At 40.8% G+C, this 14,477-nt stretch overlaps 1 protein-coding gene across 1 annotated transcript; it reads left to right on the forward strand.

The window, feature by feature from the left end:
• The first annotated feature begins 5,213 nt into the window (after positions 1-5,213).
• LOC120066411 (poly(U)-specific endoribonuclease-C-like) lies at positions 5,214-14,477 on the forward strand. The gene is made up of 8 exons (XM_039017770.1): positions 5,214-5,364; positions 5,798-5,869; positions 6,434-6,533; positions 6,896-7,007; positions 7,218-7,339; positions 8,488-8,594; positions 12,974-13,124; positions 13,342-14,477. The coding sequence occupies exons 1-8, from the start codon at positions 5,354-5,356 to the stop codon at positions 13,600-13,602; spliced, it is 936 nt and encodes a 311-aa protein (XP_038873698.1). The 5' UTR covers positions 5,214-5,353; the 3' UTR covers positions 13,603-14,477.

Here is a 14,477-nt window from a genome sequence, read left to right on the forward strand (position 1 = left end):
TCACACGCGCCGTATACAACAGGTTACTGTGAATTGCTTACTTACAAGCCTTTAACCAACAATGCAGTTTTAAGAAATTAGAGTTAAGAAAATATTTACTAAATAAACTAAAGTAAAATATAATACAATTATAATTTTAAAAAATATAACAATTATGAAGCTACATTACCAGTCAAAAGTTTTAGAACACCTACTCACTCAGGGGTTTTTCTTTATTTTTACAATTTTTTACATTGCAGAATAATGGTGAAGACATCAAAACTATGAAATCCTGTAGTAATCAAAAAAGTGTCAGTATATATTTTATATTTAAGATTCTTCAAATAGGCATGCTTTGCCTTGATGACAACTTTGCACACTCTTGGCATTCTCTCAACCAGCTTCATGAAATAGTCACCTGGAATGCATTTCAATTAACAGGTGTACCTTCTTAAAAGTTAATTTGTGGAATTTCTTTCCTTAATGCATTTGTGCCAATAAGTTGTGTTGTAACAAGGTAGTGGGGGTATACAGAAGATAGCCCTATTTAATAAAAGACCAAGTCCATATTATGGCAAGAACAGCTCAAAAAAGGGAAGAGAAACGACAGTCCATCATTACTTTAAGACATGAAGGTCAGTCAATACGGAACATTTCAAGAACTTTGAAAGTTTCTTCAAGTGCAAAAACGATAAAGCGATATGATGAAACTGGCTCTCATGAGGACCGCCACAGGAAAAGGGGGATAAATTCATTAGAATTACCAGCCTCAGAAATTGCAGCCCAAATAAATGTGTCTACTTGAACTCTGTAGAGCATCTCAACATCAACTGTTCAGAGGAGACTGTGTGAATCAGGCCTTCGTGGTCGAATTGCTGCAAAGAAACCACTACTAAAGGACACCAATAAGAAGAATATACTTCCTTGGGCCAAGAAACATTAGACAAGTGGAAATTTGTCCTTTGGTCTGGAGTCCAAATTGGAGATTTTTGATTCCAACCGCGTCATTGTGAGACGCGGTGTGGGTGAATGGATGATCTCTGCATGTGTATTTCCCACCGTAAAGCATGGAGGAGGAGGTGTGATGGTGTGAGGGTGCTTTGCTGATGACACTGTAATTTATTTACAATTCAAGGCACACTTAACCAGCATGGCTACCACAGCAATCCCATCTGATTTGGGCTTAGTGGGACTATCATTTGTTTTTCAACGGGACAATGACCCAGCACACCTTCAGACCATGTAAGGGCTATTTTACCAAGAAGGAGAGAGATGGAGTGCTAAATCAGATGACCTGGCCTACACAATCTCCTGACCTCAACCAAATTGAGATGGTTTGGGATGAGTAGGACCGCAGAGTGAAGGAAAAGCAACCAACAAGTGCTCAGCATATGTGGGAACGCCTTTAAGACTGTTGGAAAAGCATTCCAAGTGAAGCTGGTTGAGAGAATGCCAAGAGTGTGCAAAGCTGTCATCAAGGCAAAGCGTGCCTATTTGAAGAATCTCAAATATAAAATATATTTTCATTTGTTTAACACTTTTTTGGTTACTACATGATTCCATATGGGTTATTTCATATTTGTGATGTCTTCACTATTACTCTACAATGTAGAAAATAGTAAAAATGAAAGAAAAATCCTTGAATGAGTAGGTGTTCTAAAACTTTTGACCGGTACTGCATATACAGGGGGTACTGGTACCGAGTCAATGTGCGGGTGTACAGGTTAGTCGAGGTAATTTGTAGATAGGGTTGAAGTGACTATGCATAGATAATAAACAGCGAGTAGCAGCAGTGTAAAAACAAAGGGAGGTATCAATGCAAATAGTCCGGGTACCCATTTGACTAATTGTTCAGCCTTCTTATGGCTTGGGGGTAGAAGCTGTTAAGGAGCCTTTTGGACCTAGACTTGGTGCTCCGGTACCTCTTTCCGTATGGTAGCAGAGAGAACAGTCCATGACTTGGTTGACTGGAGTCTTTGACCATTTTTTGGACCTTCCTCTGACACAGCCTAGTATATAGGTCCTGGATGACAGGAAGCTTGGCCCAAGTGATGTACTGGGCCGTACACACTACCCTCTGTAGCGCCTTATGGTCGGATGCCGAGCAGTTGCCATACCAGAAGGAGATGCAACCGGTCAGGATGCTCTCGAAGGTGTAGCTGTTGAACTTTTTGAGGATCTGGGGACCCATGCCAAATCGTTTCAGTCTCCTGAGGGGGGAAAGGTGTTGCTGTGCCCTCTTCACAAGTTTCTTGGTTTGTTTGGACCATGATGGTTTGTTAGTGAGGTGGACACCAAGGAAATTGAAACTCTCGACCCGCTCCACTACAGCGTGTTTGGCCCTCCTTTTCCTGTAGTCCATGATGATTTCCTTTGCCTTGCTCATCTTGAGGGAGAGGTTGTTGTCCAGGCACCACACTGCCAGGTCTCTGTCCTCCTCCCTGTAGGCTGTCTCATCGTTGTCGGTTGTGTCGTCAGCAAACTTAATGATGGTGTTGGAGTTGTGCTTGGCCATGCAGTCGTGGGTGAACAGGGACTAAGCACGCACCCCTGCGGGGCCCCCGTGATGAGGATCAGTGTGGCAGATGTTGTTGCTTACCCTTACCACCTGGGGGGCGGCCCGTCAGGAAGTCCAGGATCCAGTTGCAGAGGGAGGTGTTTAGTTCCAGGGTCCTTAGCTGAGTGATGAGCTTTGTGGGCACTATGGTGTTGAATGCTGAGCTGTAGGCAATGAACAGCATTCTCACATAGCTGTTCCTTTTGTCCAGGTGTGAAAGGGCAGTGTGGATTGAGATAGTGTCATCTGTGAAACTGTTGTGGTGGTATGCGAGTTGGAGTGGGTCTAGGGTTTCCAGGATGATGGTGTTGATGTGAGCCATGACCAGCCTTTCAAAGCACTTCATGGCTACCGACATGAGTGTTACGGGGCGGTAGTCATTTAGGAAGGTTACCTTCACTTTCTTGGGTGCAGGGACTATGGTGGTCTGTTTGAAATATGTAGGCATTACAGACTCGGTCAGGGAGAGGTTGAAAATGTCAGTGAAGACACTTGCCAGTTGGTCCACGCATGCTCTGAGTACATGTCCTGGTAATCCGTCTGGCCCCACGGCCTTATGAATGCTGACCTGTTTAAAAGTCTTGCTCACATCGCCTACGGAGAGCGTGATCACGCAGTCATCCGGAACAGTTGGTGCTCTCATGCATGTTTCAGTTTTGCTTGCCTCGAAGCGAGCATAGAAGGCATTTAGCCCATCTGGTAGGCTCACATCACTGGGCAGCTCGCGTCTGTGTTTCCCTTTGTAGTCCGTAATAGTTTTCAAGTCCTGCCACATCCGACGATCGTCAGAGCCGGTGTAGTAGGATTCAATCTTAGTCCTGTATTGACACTTTGCCTGTTTGATGTTCGTCGGAGGGCATTGCGGGATTTCTTATAAGCATCCAGATTAGTGTCCCGCTCCTTGAAAGCGGTAGCTCTAGCCTTTAGCTCGGTGCGGATGTTGCCTGTAATCCATGGCTTCTGGTTGGGATATGTATGCACGCTCACTGTGGGGATGACGTCGTCGAAGCACTTATTGATGAAGCCGGTGATTGAGGTGGTATACTCCTCAATGCCATTGGATGAATCCTGGAACATATTCCAGTCTGTACTAGCACAGTCCTGTAGCATAGCATCCGCATCATCTGACCAGTTCTGTAGTCAGCGAGTCACTGGTACTTCCTGCTTTAGTTTTTGTTTGTAAGCAGGAATCAGGAGGATAGAATTTTGGTCAGATTTTCCAAATGGAGGGCGAGGGAGAGAGTTGTACGCGTCTCTCTGTGCGTGGAGTAAAGATGGTCTAGAGATTTTTTTCCTCTGGTTGCACATGTGACATGCTGGTAGAAATTAGGTCTAAAGGATTTAAGTTTGTCTGCACTAACACTTAAGGATCATACCCTTTTTTTCAATTTTTGCATAAAATGACATACCCAAATTTATCTGTCTGTAGCTCAGGACCTGAAGCAAGGATATGCATATCTATTTGAAAGGAAACACTTTGAAGTTTGTGGAAATGTGAAATGAATGTAGGAGAATAGAACACATTAGATCTGGTAAAAGATAATACATAATAATGTTATTTTTTGTTCCATCATCTTTGAAATTCAAGAGAGATGCCATAATGTATTATTGCAGTTTAGGAGCAATTTAGATTACGGCCACTAAATGACAGCAGTGTGTTTGCAAAGTTTCAGATTGATCCAGTGAAGCATGGCAATACTGGACAATATTTTGTATCAAGTCTGCCCAAATGTGCTGAATTGATCAATTGATACATTTTCAAGTACATAACTATAGAGAACATACAAAAATTATATGGTAATACAAAATTGAAGTTTACACACTCCCAGGATAGTCATACATGATGGATCATTAGCTTATACATCTAGATGACCCGGGCGGGATGGGTATGGAGCCAGAGACAGCAGGGGTTCAAACTGTAGAACCCAGTTCCTACATTTGAATATAAAAATAGATTTTATCAAACAAAACTATGCAACATTTTATCTCTGGGGCCCTCAGGATGACAAACCAGAGCACAGCACTCTCCTCAAACAATAGCATGGTATTTTTTCACTGTAGTAGCTACTGTAAATTGGACAGTGCAGTTAGATTCATGAGAATTTAAGCTTTCTGCCCATATAAGACATGTCTATGTCCTGGAAAGTTTGCTGTTACTTACAACTGCCATGCTAATCACATTAGCGCACGTTAGCTCAACTGTCCCGGTATAGGGACACCCATCCTGTAGAGGTCTTAAAGTCCCCAGTCACTACGAGCACTGTTTTTGCGTCTTTTACTTTTGGTTTAATACACCAGCTTCAAACAGCTGAACATAATATATTTTTGGTTATGGTAAAGATATTTCACAGCGCTTTAGATGGTACAGTCATTTTCTACACTATGTCATTTTCTACACTATAACGTTACTTGCTTGTTTTGTCACATACACTGAAATTAAGCGAACAATTAGAAGTTTAGCAACCAGGAAATGGCGGAGCGATTTCTGGATAGGGCATCTTTATTAAGAGGCCTGTTATTTGAATAAAAATAAATGACCAGTCCGCCAAAAAAAATTGCTGTTGTGACTATTTTCGACAGAAATGCAAGAGTGCTTTGGCTGTAGCCTACTTATTACCACAGCCATTTGCTACACAGTTTGTTCCTCTATGCGCACGCGCGGTTTGTGACAATGTATTTTTGTCGACTGTATGTACATACCGTGTTTCGGGTGGAGTGGCAGAGTTATTGTTGCAATCGTACAAGACAACTTTGAACACAGCATACCTTTGGACCTCGAAAATTGTAAACTACCAAAAGCCTACATTTGGAGGTACTATGGCACCTCGGTAAGATAACGTTTTGTTTTACATAAAGGTTTTTACTCTGAAACGTAGTTTTTTTTTAGAATCACAGTATAACTTTCACTGCATTCATTTAAAAACATCACTGACTGAACCATGTCTGAACAAGTTGAGAATTTTGCCTGTGTTTGCACTCTGTTCTGTTCTCCATTGCGTAATTTATGAAGAATGTTGTTATGTATGTTATTGCCATAGAGTAGTGAGAAAAGTCCAAAACATGCACTACATGCATAACCAACATATTTCAATAGTGATTGTCAATAGGTTATGGATTGACCATGGAGTCAATCAGTTAATTTAGAGTTAGTTTTTTAAAACTTTTTTGATTTATTAAAAGAATTGTATGCATCCACGTTTTAAAAACTTTCTATGGAAATCTGTTACCACAATATTATGTTTAAAATTGTGTAATCTACAGGTCTGCTTTGCTAGGCTGTGGATTGCTTGTCATTTTGCTGGCAGTGGTGTTCCCCCCTCTGGATGCAGCAAGGTATATGAATCACTGGAGATGAAGTTTGCTCACTCTACTGTTCATCTGTGTTTCTGATAATCTAGCACATAATCCAGTCCAATGTAGCCTTTAGTTTAAACCATCCGATTTCATTGCATTTACTGTTATTATTGTATGAATGTGGATATTCCTAAAATATTCTGTATTATACAATAATAACAGAAATCAAAAGAATTAAAAGCAAATCCAATGAATAGACAAACAGTATTGGTTCATGACTACTTTCAAGGGTCTGCGTTTTTAGAAATGTACAAATAATACATAGTATTTTAATAGTGCTTTTCTCAGACACCAAAATGCTTTTACAATAGGCAATTTTAAGAAAAACAAAACAAACCTGGGGTAGAGTAAAGATCCCAGTTCAGTGTTGCGTCATTCAGAATCATGATGGGTTCAACATGGATATAAAAGCCTTAGTAACTATTGTTTACATGGACATTACTGATCTGGTTATTACAATATTTCTATTTGTGATTATTATATACTTATAACATAATTATTACACTTTATTATAAAACATGTTTTGCTCTCCTGTTGTTGTAGTCAGGCAATAAACCAAGAGTTGTCAGATCTCTTCAATGAGCTCTGGAAGCTGGATGTGAACCGCATGAAGCCTGGAACTGACTATACCATCTCTGTGCAGGTGGGATATGACTAGGGCCCCCATGACTAGAGTTTTCCCTGACCACCTTACCTGACACACATTCCATTATTAGTTACAGGCTATAATTAGGAGCTGGACGGGAACCAGCTCCTGGCCCTAATTTGCCCCTCATAAGTAGGCCTCCTGGACAGGAAAACCCCTGAAATGTCCCTCCTAAAATGGCCTGCTCAGGAAAAATTCCAGTCCCTACTAACATACCCCTCCCTAAGATGTAGGCTTGCTCAAGAAAAACTCCTGTCCTTATACTGAAATACATCTCATAAGAAGAATGTCTAGCCTATGTTATTTTGACATGAGGGAAGTGTTTAGTTGTTGGTGTATCTGTATATCGTCCACTCCAGGGTAAAGCTGGCTATGTCTCTCAAGGCAGTAACCATGCCAGGGACCATGCCTCATCGCCTCTATTCTCCAATGTCAATGAGAACAAACTGAAGACCATTACTACCTTCTCCCGTAAGTATCTGTGACTACATCAAAATTGGCAAACAAATTGTTATAGACTCTGTGAACTGAAGTAGTCTCAAATAGACTACACTTGTTCGTGTTTTTCTGAGACTTTAGAATTACTTAAAAATTACTTTCTGTTACTTTCAAATGCCTTTCTAATGGCTTTCTGTGACTTTAAATCTGTTCTTTGATGTCTTCAACGACATTCCGCTGCAGGCTTCATGAAGCTCCTGGACAACTATGAGAGGTCAACAGGCGTGGCAGAGCATGTCAGCCGAGAGGAGGTCACAGAGAACAATCTCTTCCTGGATGCCGTTCTGAACACGGAGGTCATGAAGGTACAGCAGAACATGTCACCTTGTCACCTAAATTGCCTACAATTGGTATAGTGGTCCTGTGTGGCTCAGTTGTTAAGAGCGTGGCTGAGGTTCGCTTCAGAAGTATTGTATATTTTCGCCGATTCCATTTCGATACTGTGACTTCCAAATATCGATTCATAAAAACAAATAAAACATGTTTTGAACACTTTTTTCTCAAAAACTTGTTTTCTCATGGCTCTCTTCAAATCAATTCAAATTCTATTGGTTACATACACATGTTTAGCAGATGTTATTGCGGGTGTAGCGAAATGCTTGTGCTTCTAGCTCCGACAGTGCAGCAATATCTAACAAGTAATATCTAACAATTACACAACTTATACCAATACACACAAATCTAGTAAAGGAATGAAACTAAGAATATAAAAATATATGGACGAGCAATGTCAGAGCGGCATAGAATAAGATATAGTAGAATAGTATAGGATACAGTATATACATATGAGATGGGTAATGCAAGATATGTAGAAATTATTACTTGTTCCTCTGCAGCAGACATATAGTGAGCAATATGTTTGGAACATCAGATCACAATAAAATCGCAGTATCAAATTGCAATACATATAGAATTGTGATATAGAATCGCAATACAAATCATATTGGCACCAAAGTATTGTGAGATCCCTGGCAATTCCCAGCCCTAAGCTATGTGCATAAGTGCTTTTGGGTTTGCCTGAAAAGAGTGTTTGTGAGTGGACTCCCAGCTACTCTGTGAAACCAAACTCCAGAGGGAGTATTGGCTCTTCTTGTCACACTCTGTTCTTGGATGCCCATGGCCACGATGTTAGGAGAAAAACACAATGCAGTACATCTAAAACATCTGGGGAGTCTTGGCACGCTGTCTTGGCTGGGGCCTCTTTCTCAAATAAAGACCTTACAGCCTGTTGGGACACATGTTCAAAATGTGTTTAATACAACTTATCATTTTGAGATGAACATTTCTAAGAAAATTATAACAGGCAAGTAAAACACAATTTCTGTCAAATTGTGTTTTACCCTCTTATGCATAAGACTATTAGTCATTGTGACATCTCACATTGACAATATGGACAGAGAGGAGCTTGGTGTGTGTCACCTGGTGAATTTATTTATGTATGTTTTTCCCACAGCATGCCCACAGGTATCTGGTTAGCAAGGGCCACTCCCAATCAGACCTGAGGACGTTCAAGCGTCAGCTGTACACCATCTGGTTCGACCTCTACTACAGAAGTGGAAGGTAAGAATTGGGGAGTATTCATTAGTGCACACCATAGTGTGCACTCACAGAAAACATGCTGCAATTGTTACAAGGTACAACGTATGCTAGTTCTGCAATAAACAACATACTATCAAAGGGATGCACAAATGATAATTAAATATGACATGGTACACAGTGAACAAGTGCTCATGGCAAACAGAATGTCAAAAAGCAAATAATTTGTCAAAGGAGAGAAGATGAGTTCTGACATTTCACATACGCATACGCATAAAGATAACAATTAAATAATTCACATAATCTACAGGGTTTAAAACATTCATCAAACACAAACTAAACTCACTTTTGCTGCAATCATGTCCATCCCGGAAACTTGTATTGAATGCAGGATTTGTTCAGCTAACACTCTTTATTTGAAACACAGTGTCCCAGGAGAAAGTGTAGACATTCATCTGCACTGATCTGAACTTGGAAGTCTCCAAATACATCAAGGTTTTTGTAAGGAACGGTGTTGGGGAGTAGTGAACTACATGTATTTCAACTAGTAATTTTTCTACATTTTGCAGTAGCTTGGTGGTAGATGAACTAAATTCAAATCTTGGTTGTGTTGTCAGTGGTTACTTTTCTGCCATGTAGTAGTGGAGTTAACAACTGGAACTACACACTACGTTTTTTGAAGGCAAAAATGTCCTTTATTTTTTGGCGTGAAACCTGCCTTATTCTCACTTGAACTATAGTTTTTGTGTTTAATAGGCTAAATTACACATTCTGTTAACATCTGACTTCAGAGTGATCTGTTCTTGCAATTTGTAGTCTTAAGACATTTTAGATTTCAGATATGATATTTTACCACAAAGTAGTTTGGATGTAGTGAACAACTTTTTCCAGAGTAATTTTAAATTAAATTAAATTTTATTGGTCACATATACGTGTTTTGCAGACGCTATTGCGGGTGTGGTGAAATGCTTGTGTTTCTAGCTCGAACAGTGCAGTAATATCGAACAAATAATATCTAACAATTTCACGACAATACACACAATACACACAAAACCAGAGAAAAGGAATGGAATTAAGAATATATAAATATTTGGACGAGCAATGTCGGAGCGGCATGGACTAAGATACAGTAGAATAGAATAGAATACAGTATATACATATGAGATGAGTAATGCAAGATATGTAAATATTATTAAAGTGACCAGTGCTCCATTATTAAAGTGGCCAGTGATTTCAAGTCTATGTATATAGGGCAGCAGCCTCTAAGGTGCTACTGATGGCTATTTAACAGTCTGATGGCCTTGAGATAGAAGCTGTTTTTCAGTATCTTGGTCCCAGCTTTGATGCACCTGTACTGATGCTCGCCTTCTGGATGATAGCAGGGTGAACAGGCAGTGGCTTGGGTGGTTGTTGTCCTTGATGATCTGTATAGCCTTCCTGTGACATTGGGTGCTGTAGGTGTCCTGGAGGGTAGGTAGTTTGATCCGGTGATGCGATGGGCAGACCGCACCACCCTCTGGAGAGCCCTGCGGTTGTGGGCAGTGCATTTGCCGTACCAGGCGGTGATACAGCCTAACAGAATGCTCTCGATTGTGCATCTGTAAAAGTTTGTGAGGATTTTAGGTGCCAAGCCAAATTTCTTCAGCATCCTGAGTTTGAGTTCTTCACCACACTGTCTGTGTGGGTGGACCATTTCAGTTTGTCAGTGATGTGTACGCAAAGGAACTTGAAGCTTTCCACCTTCTCCACTGTGGTCCCGTCGATGTGGATAGTGGGGTGCTCCCTGTGCTGTTTCCTGAAGTCCACGAATCAGCTCCTTTGTTTTGTCGACGTTGAGTGAAAGTTTATTTTTCTGGCACCGTACTTCCAGGGCCCTCACCTCCTCCCTGTAGGCTGTCTCGTCATTGTTGGTAATCAGGCCTACTACTGTTGTGTCGTCTGCAACCTTGATGATTGAGTTGCAGGCGTGCGAGGCCACACAGTCATGGGTGAACAGGGAGTACAGGAGGGGGCTGAGCACACACCCTTGTGGGGCCCCTGTGTTGAAGATCAGCGAAGTGGAGGTGTTGTTTCCTACCTTCACCACCTGGGGACGGCCCATCAGGAAGTCCAGGACCTAGTTGCACAGGGCGGGGTTCAGACCCAGGGCCCCGAGCTTAATGATGAGCTTGGAGGGTACTATAGTGTTGAATGCTGAGCTATAGTCAATTAACAGCATTCTTAAATAGGTAATCCTCTTGTCCAGATGGGATAGGGCAGTGTGCAGTGCGATGGCGATTGCATCGTCTGTGGATATATTGGGCGGTAAGTAAATTGAAGTGTGTCTAGGGTGTCAGGTAAGGTAGAGAGGTGATATAATCCTTGACTAGTCTCTCAAAGCACTTCATGATGACAGAAGTGAGTGCTACAGGGCGATAGTCATTTAGTTCAGTTACCTTTGATTTCTTGGGTACAGGAACAATGGTGGGCATCTTGAAGCATGTGGGGACAGCAGACTGGGATAAGGAGAGATTGAATATATCCATAAACACTCCAGCCAGCTGGTCTGTGCATGCTCTGAGGACGCGGCTAGGGATGCCGTCTGGGCCAGCAGCCTTGCGAGGGTTAACACACTTAAATGTCTTACTCACCTCGGCCACGGAGAAGGAGAGCCCACAGTCCTTGGTAGCGTGGTGTCGGTGGCACTGAAGAAGGTGTTTAGCTTGTCCGAATGCAAGATGTCTGTGTCCGTGACGGTTAAGTAAACTATGTTTTTTTAAGGGTAGCTTTGGTGTAGCTCAACTTCTTCCAGTGTGAAGTAATTAGTAGCTTCGTAAACTATATTTTCAGAGTAGCTTTCCCAACACTGGTAATGAATAGGGTGTTTTCCCCCTAGCAAGGCCTATCATCAATGAATAGGCTAGGATATTCTACACGCAACAGACTGAAGACGGAACACACACTTGCATCATTAGCTAATTTTGCAACTAAAATGAGAGTTTCTATTGGGCAAATTCAGGTAGGTCCCTTCCCGTTCCATGTTAGAAACGTTTTGCAACAGAATCGGCATAATGAATTCACCCCCAGGCGATCCAGCGCGAGGGAGAGAGGAGGGTTTTATTTATATTACACAACTTTCCCCAGGCCTTTATAGCCTATCGAATAGGTACGCTACAACACAGTTAATAATATGTTTTGTGATAATTGCACTGTGATTTAATGTTGTGGGGTAAATAAATAAATAAATAACATTGTTAAATATCGTTTTTCGGTTTGGGATTTTTGTTAATGTTAAGGATCCCAATTTTCTTTAACAATTTTAACATTTAAATGTTCTCACCTCTATACTATACTGTACTTGACTGTACTCTATTGTACTGTACTGAACTTTACTGTACTGTACAGGACTGTACTCTGCTATCCAAACTTGTGAAACATAGACATCTATGATTGGTTTAGATTTGGTCTGGTCCGGACTGACCAAATTTGGTCTTGTTTGGGTGCGGAGCTCGTTAGAATAAGTGTGCTTTGCAAGTGTTCATTTTTACATTTACAGTTACATTTTGGTAATTTAGCAGACACTCTTATCCAGAGCGACTTACATTCAACTTTCATTCAACTAACCATAGATAAATAACCACATATTAGGTTCATAGCAAGTAAAACATTTCTGTAACCGTTACTGAGAATGTTGTTGTAGTTGAAGTGTTCTGTTGGTTTTGACAGAAGACTTTTAAAGCGTTTAAAAAGGCTAAAGTAAGCGCAAGTGAAAGATGGGGACAGTAATAAATATTCCATACTGCAATCTTTAGTTATAGAAATGATTCTTACTTTAATTGGAAATAACTATTTTGAATGTGATATAATGCTTTCTTCATTGACATGTAGATACATTATATACGGTTGAAATTTGTCCATAGAAACAATTACTGAAAAAATACATGTTTTCAACATCCGTAAAGTACATATTTCAACTTTCATTCAGAACCGAAAATGAACCAGATTTCAACGTCCGGAAAATGTGTATTTTAGACATTTTTTCAACGTAATTTTGCCCACTAGATCCAACATGTGTTGATTTGTAGGGAAGAGTCAGGTAATAAGCCACTTTTTACATTGTCCACCACTGAGGAAACTTTCTGATATTGCTCTAAGTATGATACATAGTGGGTCCTTATCTAATTATATATTTAATGACCTGTTTATTGTTGTAATTCCAGCTCACCGGTATTTTTTTATGTCCAGAAGATGTGGACCATATCCTGTCACTTGTTCACTGCTTCTCTCCAGCAGTTCGGCTGTTTGTTGAGAAACTTTTTGACCACCATTTCTGGAGTTTGAAATAACATTGGAATTGCCGCCACATTTTTGTTTGTTACTTTGTGTGAAATGTGTCTTATCCCAGTCTGTTGTTCATTTGACAGTAAGGACTCGTGCGGATTTGAGCATGTGTTTGTTGGAGAGACTAAATTCGGAAATGAGATTGCTGGTTTCCATAACTGGGTCCAGTTCTACCTGCAGGAGAAGAGCAGGAATTTGGACTACAAGGGATACAAAGCCAGGGACCATGACATAGTAAGAGTCCTAACAGCCCTTTTCAAACATGTAACATTGATCAAAATTACCTTTACTTTGACAGGATATCAAAACCTTCACTCTCACTGCAGCTTTAAACATGTCCAACTCATGTTAAATTATGTTTGTTCCCAACCCACACAAACCAATTTTATGAATTTACTTTTGTCTAACAAAGATGTCCCCCACTCTTTCTCACTTACTCACACACACACAGCCTGACCAAGACGACCACGTCCTGAACCTCCAGTTCAGCTGGCACGGTTTGGTGAAGCCGGTGGGCAGTGCCTTCGTGGGGGCCAGTCCGGAGTTTGAGATGGCCCTCTACACCATCATCTTCCTCATCAACACACATCGGAGCACCACAGTGGTGGTCAACATTGACGAATGTCAGCTGGAGGTGGTGGTGGTCAGGCACGGGCGCTCCATTGGGACGGCCTACCCCAAACTGCTTAGCAGCAACAACAGACACCTGTAGTTGGAGGCATCAAACACGCACACAAGCATAGATTTATGAATAAGACTATGCACACACACACACACACACACACACACACACACACACATACACTGTTTTGGACTGGGCATTTAACCAGGCCAGTTTGCTTCACAATTAGGCCTACATCACATAACCTTTCGTTAGCTGACTGCACTGTGTAATCTGCACAACAGGAACATAAATGGACACATCTGATACTCAGGGCATGCATGTGTAAGATATAAAACCATGGACTTGTGTTGTAAAGTCTGGTGTTTTCCTACAAGTTGAAAAGTTAAGGTAAAGAACATGTTTCAGAAGAAGAAAGAAAATTTAACTCACTGTCTGATGTCAACAGCAGTGACTCATTGTAATGGAAACTGCACATGTCGTGCCTCATTTAAATAAACCATTTATATAATTTGTTTATAAGCCATGTCATGAAGTCTAAATTAAGCATTCTGTAAATATGGCCCTTCCCAACATGCACTGCCCATCTGGACACCTGCTTGGCCAATGAAATTGAAATAATTATTGTGCCTTGACATAGGCACTTATAAAACCCTACATTTTATAAGTGCCTATGTCAAGGCACAATAATTATTTCAATACAAGTCATTCTACCATTTTCCAAATGTGCTCATGCAACGAGTAGCCCATACTGTAATAAAATGTGCATTACCGAGTCAAATGTTGGTCAATGTATTATTGCATTCTCTATATGTGCAGTCATGAACAGCCAGTTATGAATAGGCTAGCCAACTTATGCAATTGGTTAGTATATGCTACTATTACATTTTTCTGTAATTTACCCTTTAAAGTAACTGTCCAGTGTTTCCTGATTTCTATTAAATATAACCTATAATTAATTACAA

Source organism: Salvelinus namaycush, chromosome 21, assembly GCF_016432855.1.
Source record: "Salvelinus namaycush isolate Seneca chromosome 21, SaNama_1.0, whole genome shotgun sequence".
Lineage (NCBI taxonomy): Eukaryota > Metazoa > Chordata > Actinopteri > Salmoniformes > Salmonidae > Salvelinus > Salvelinus namaycush.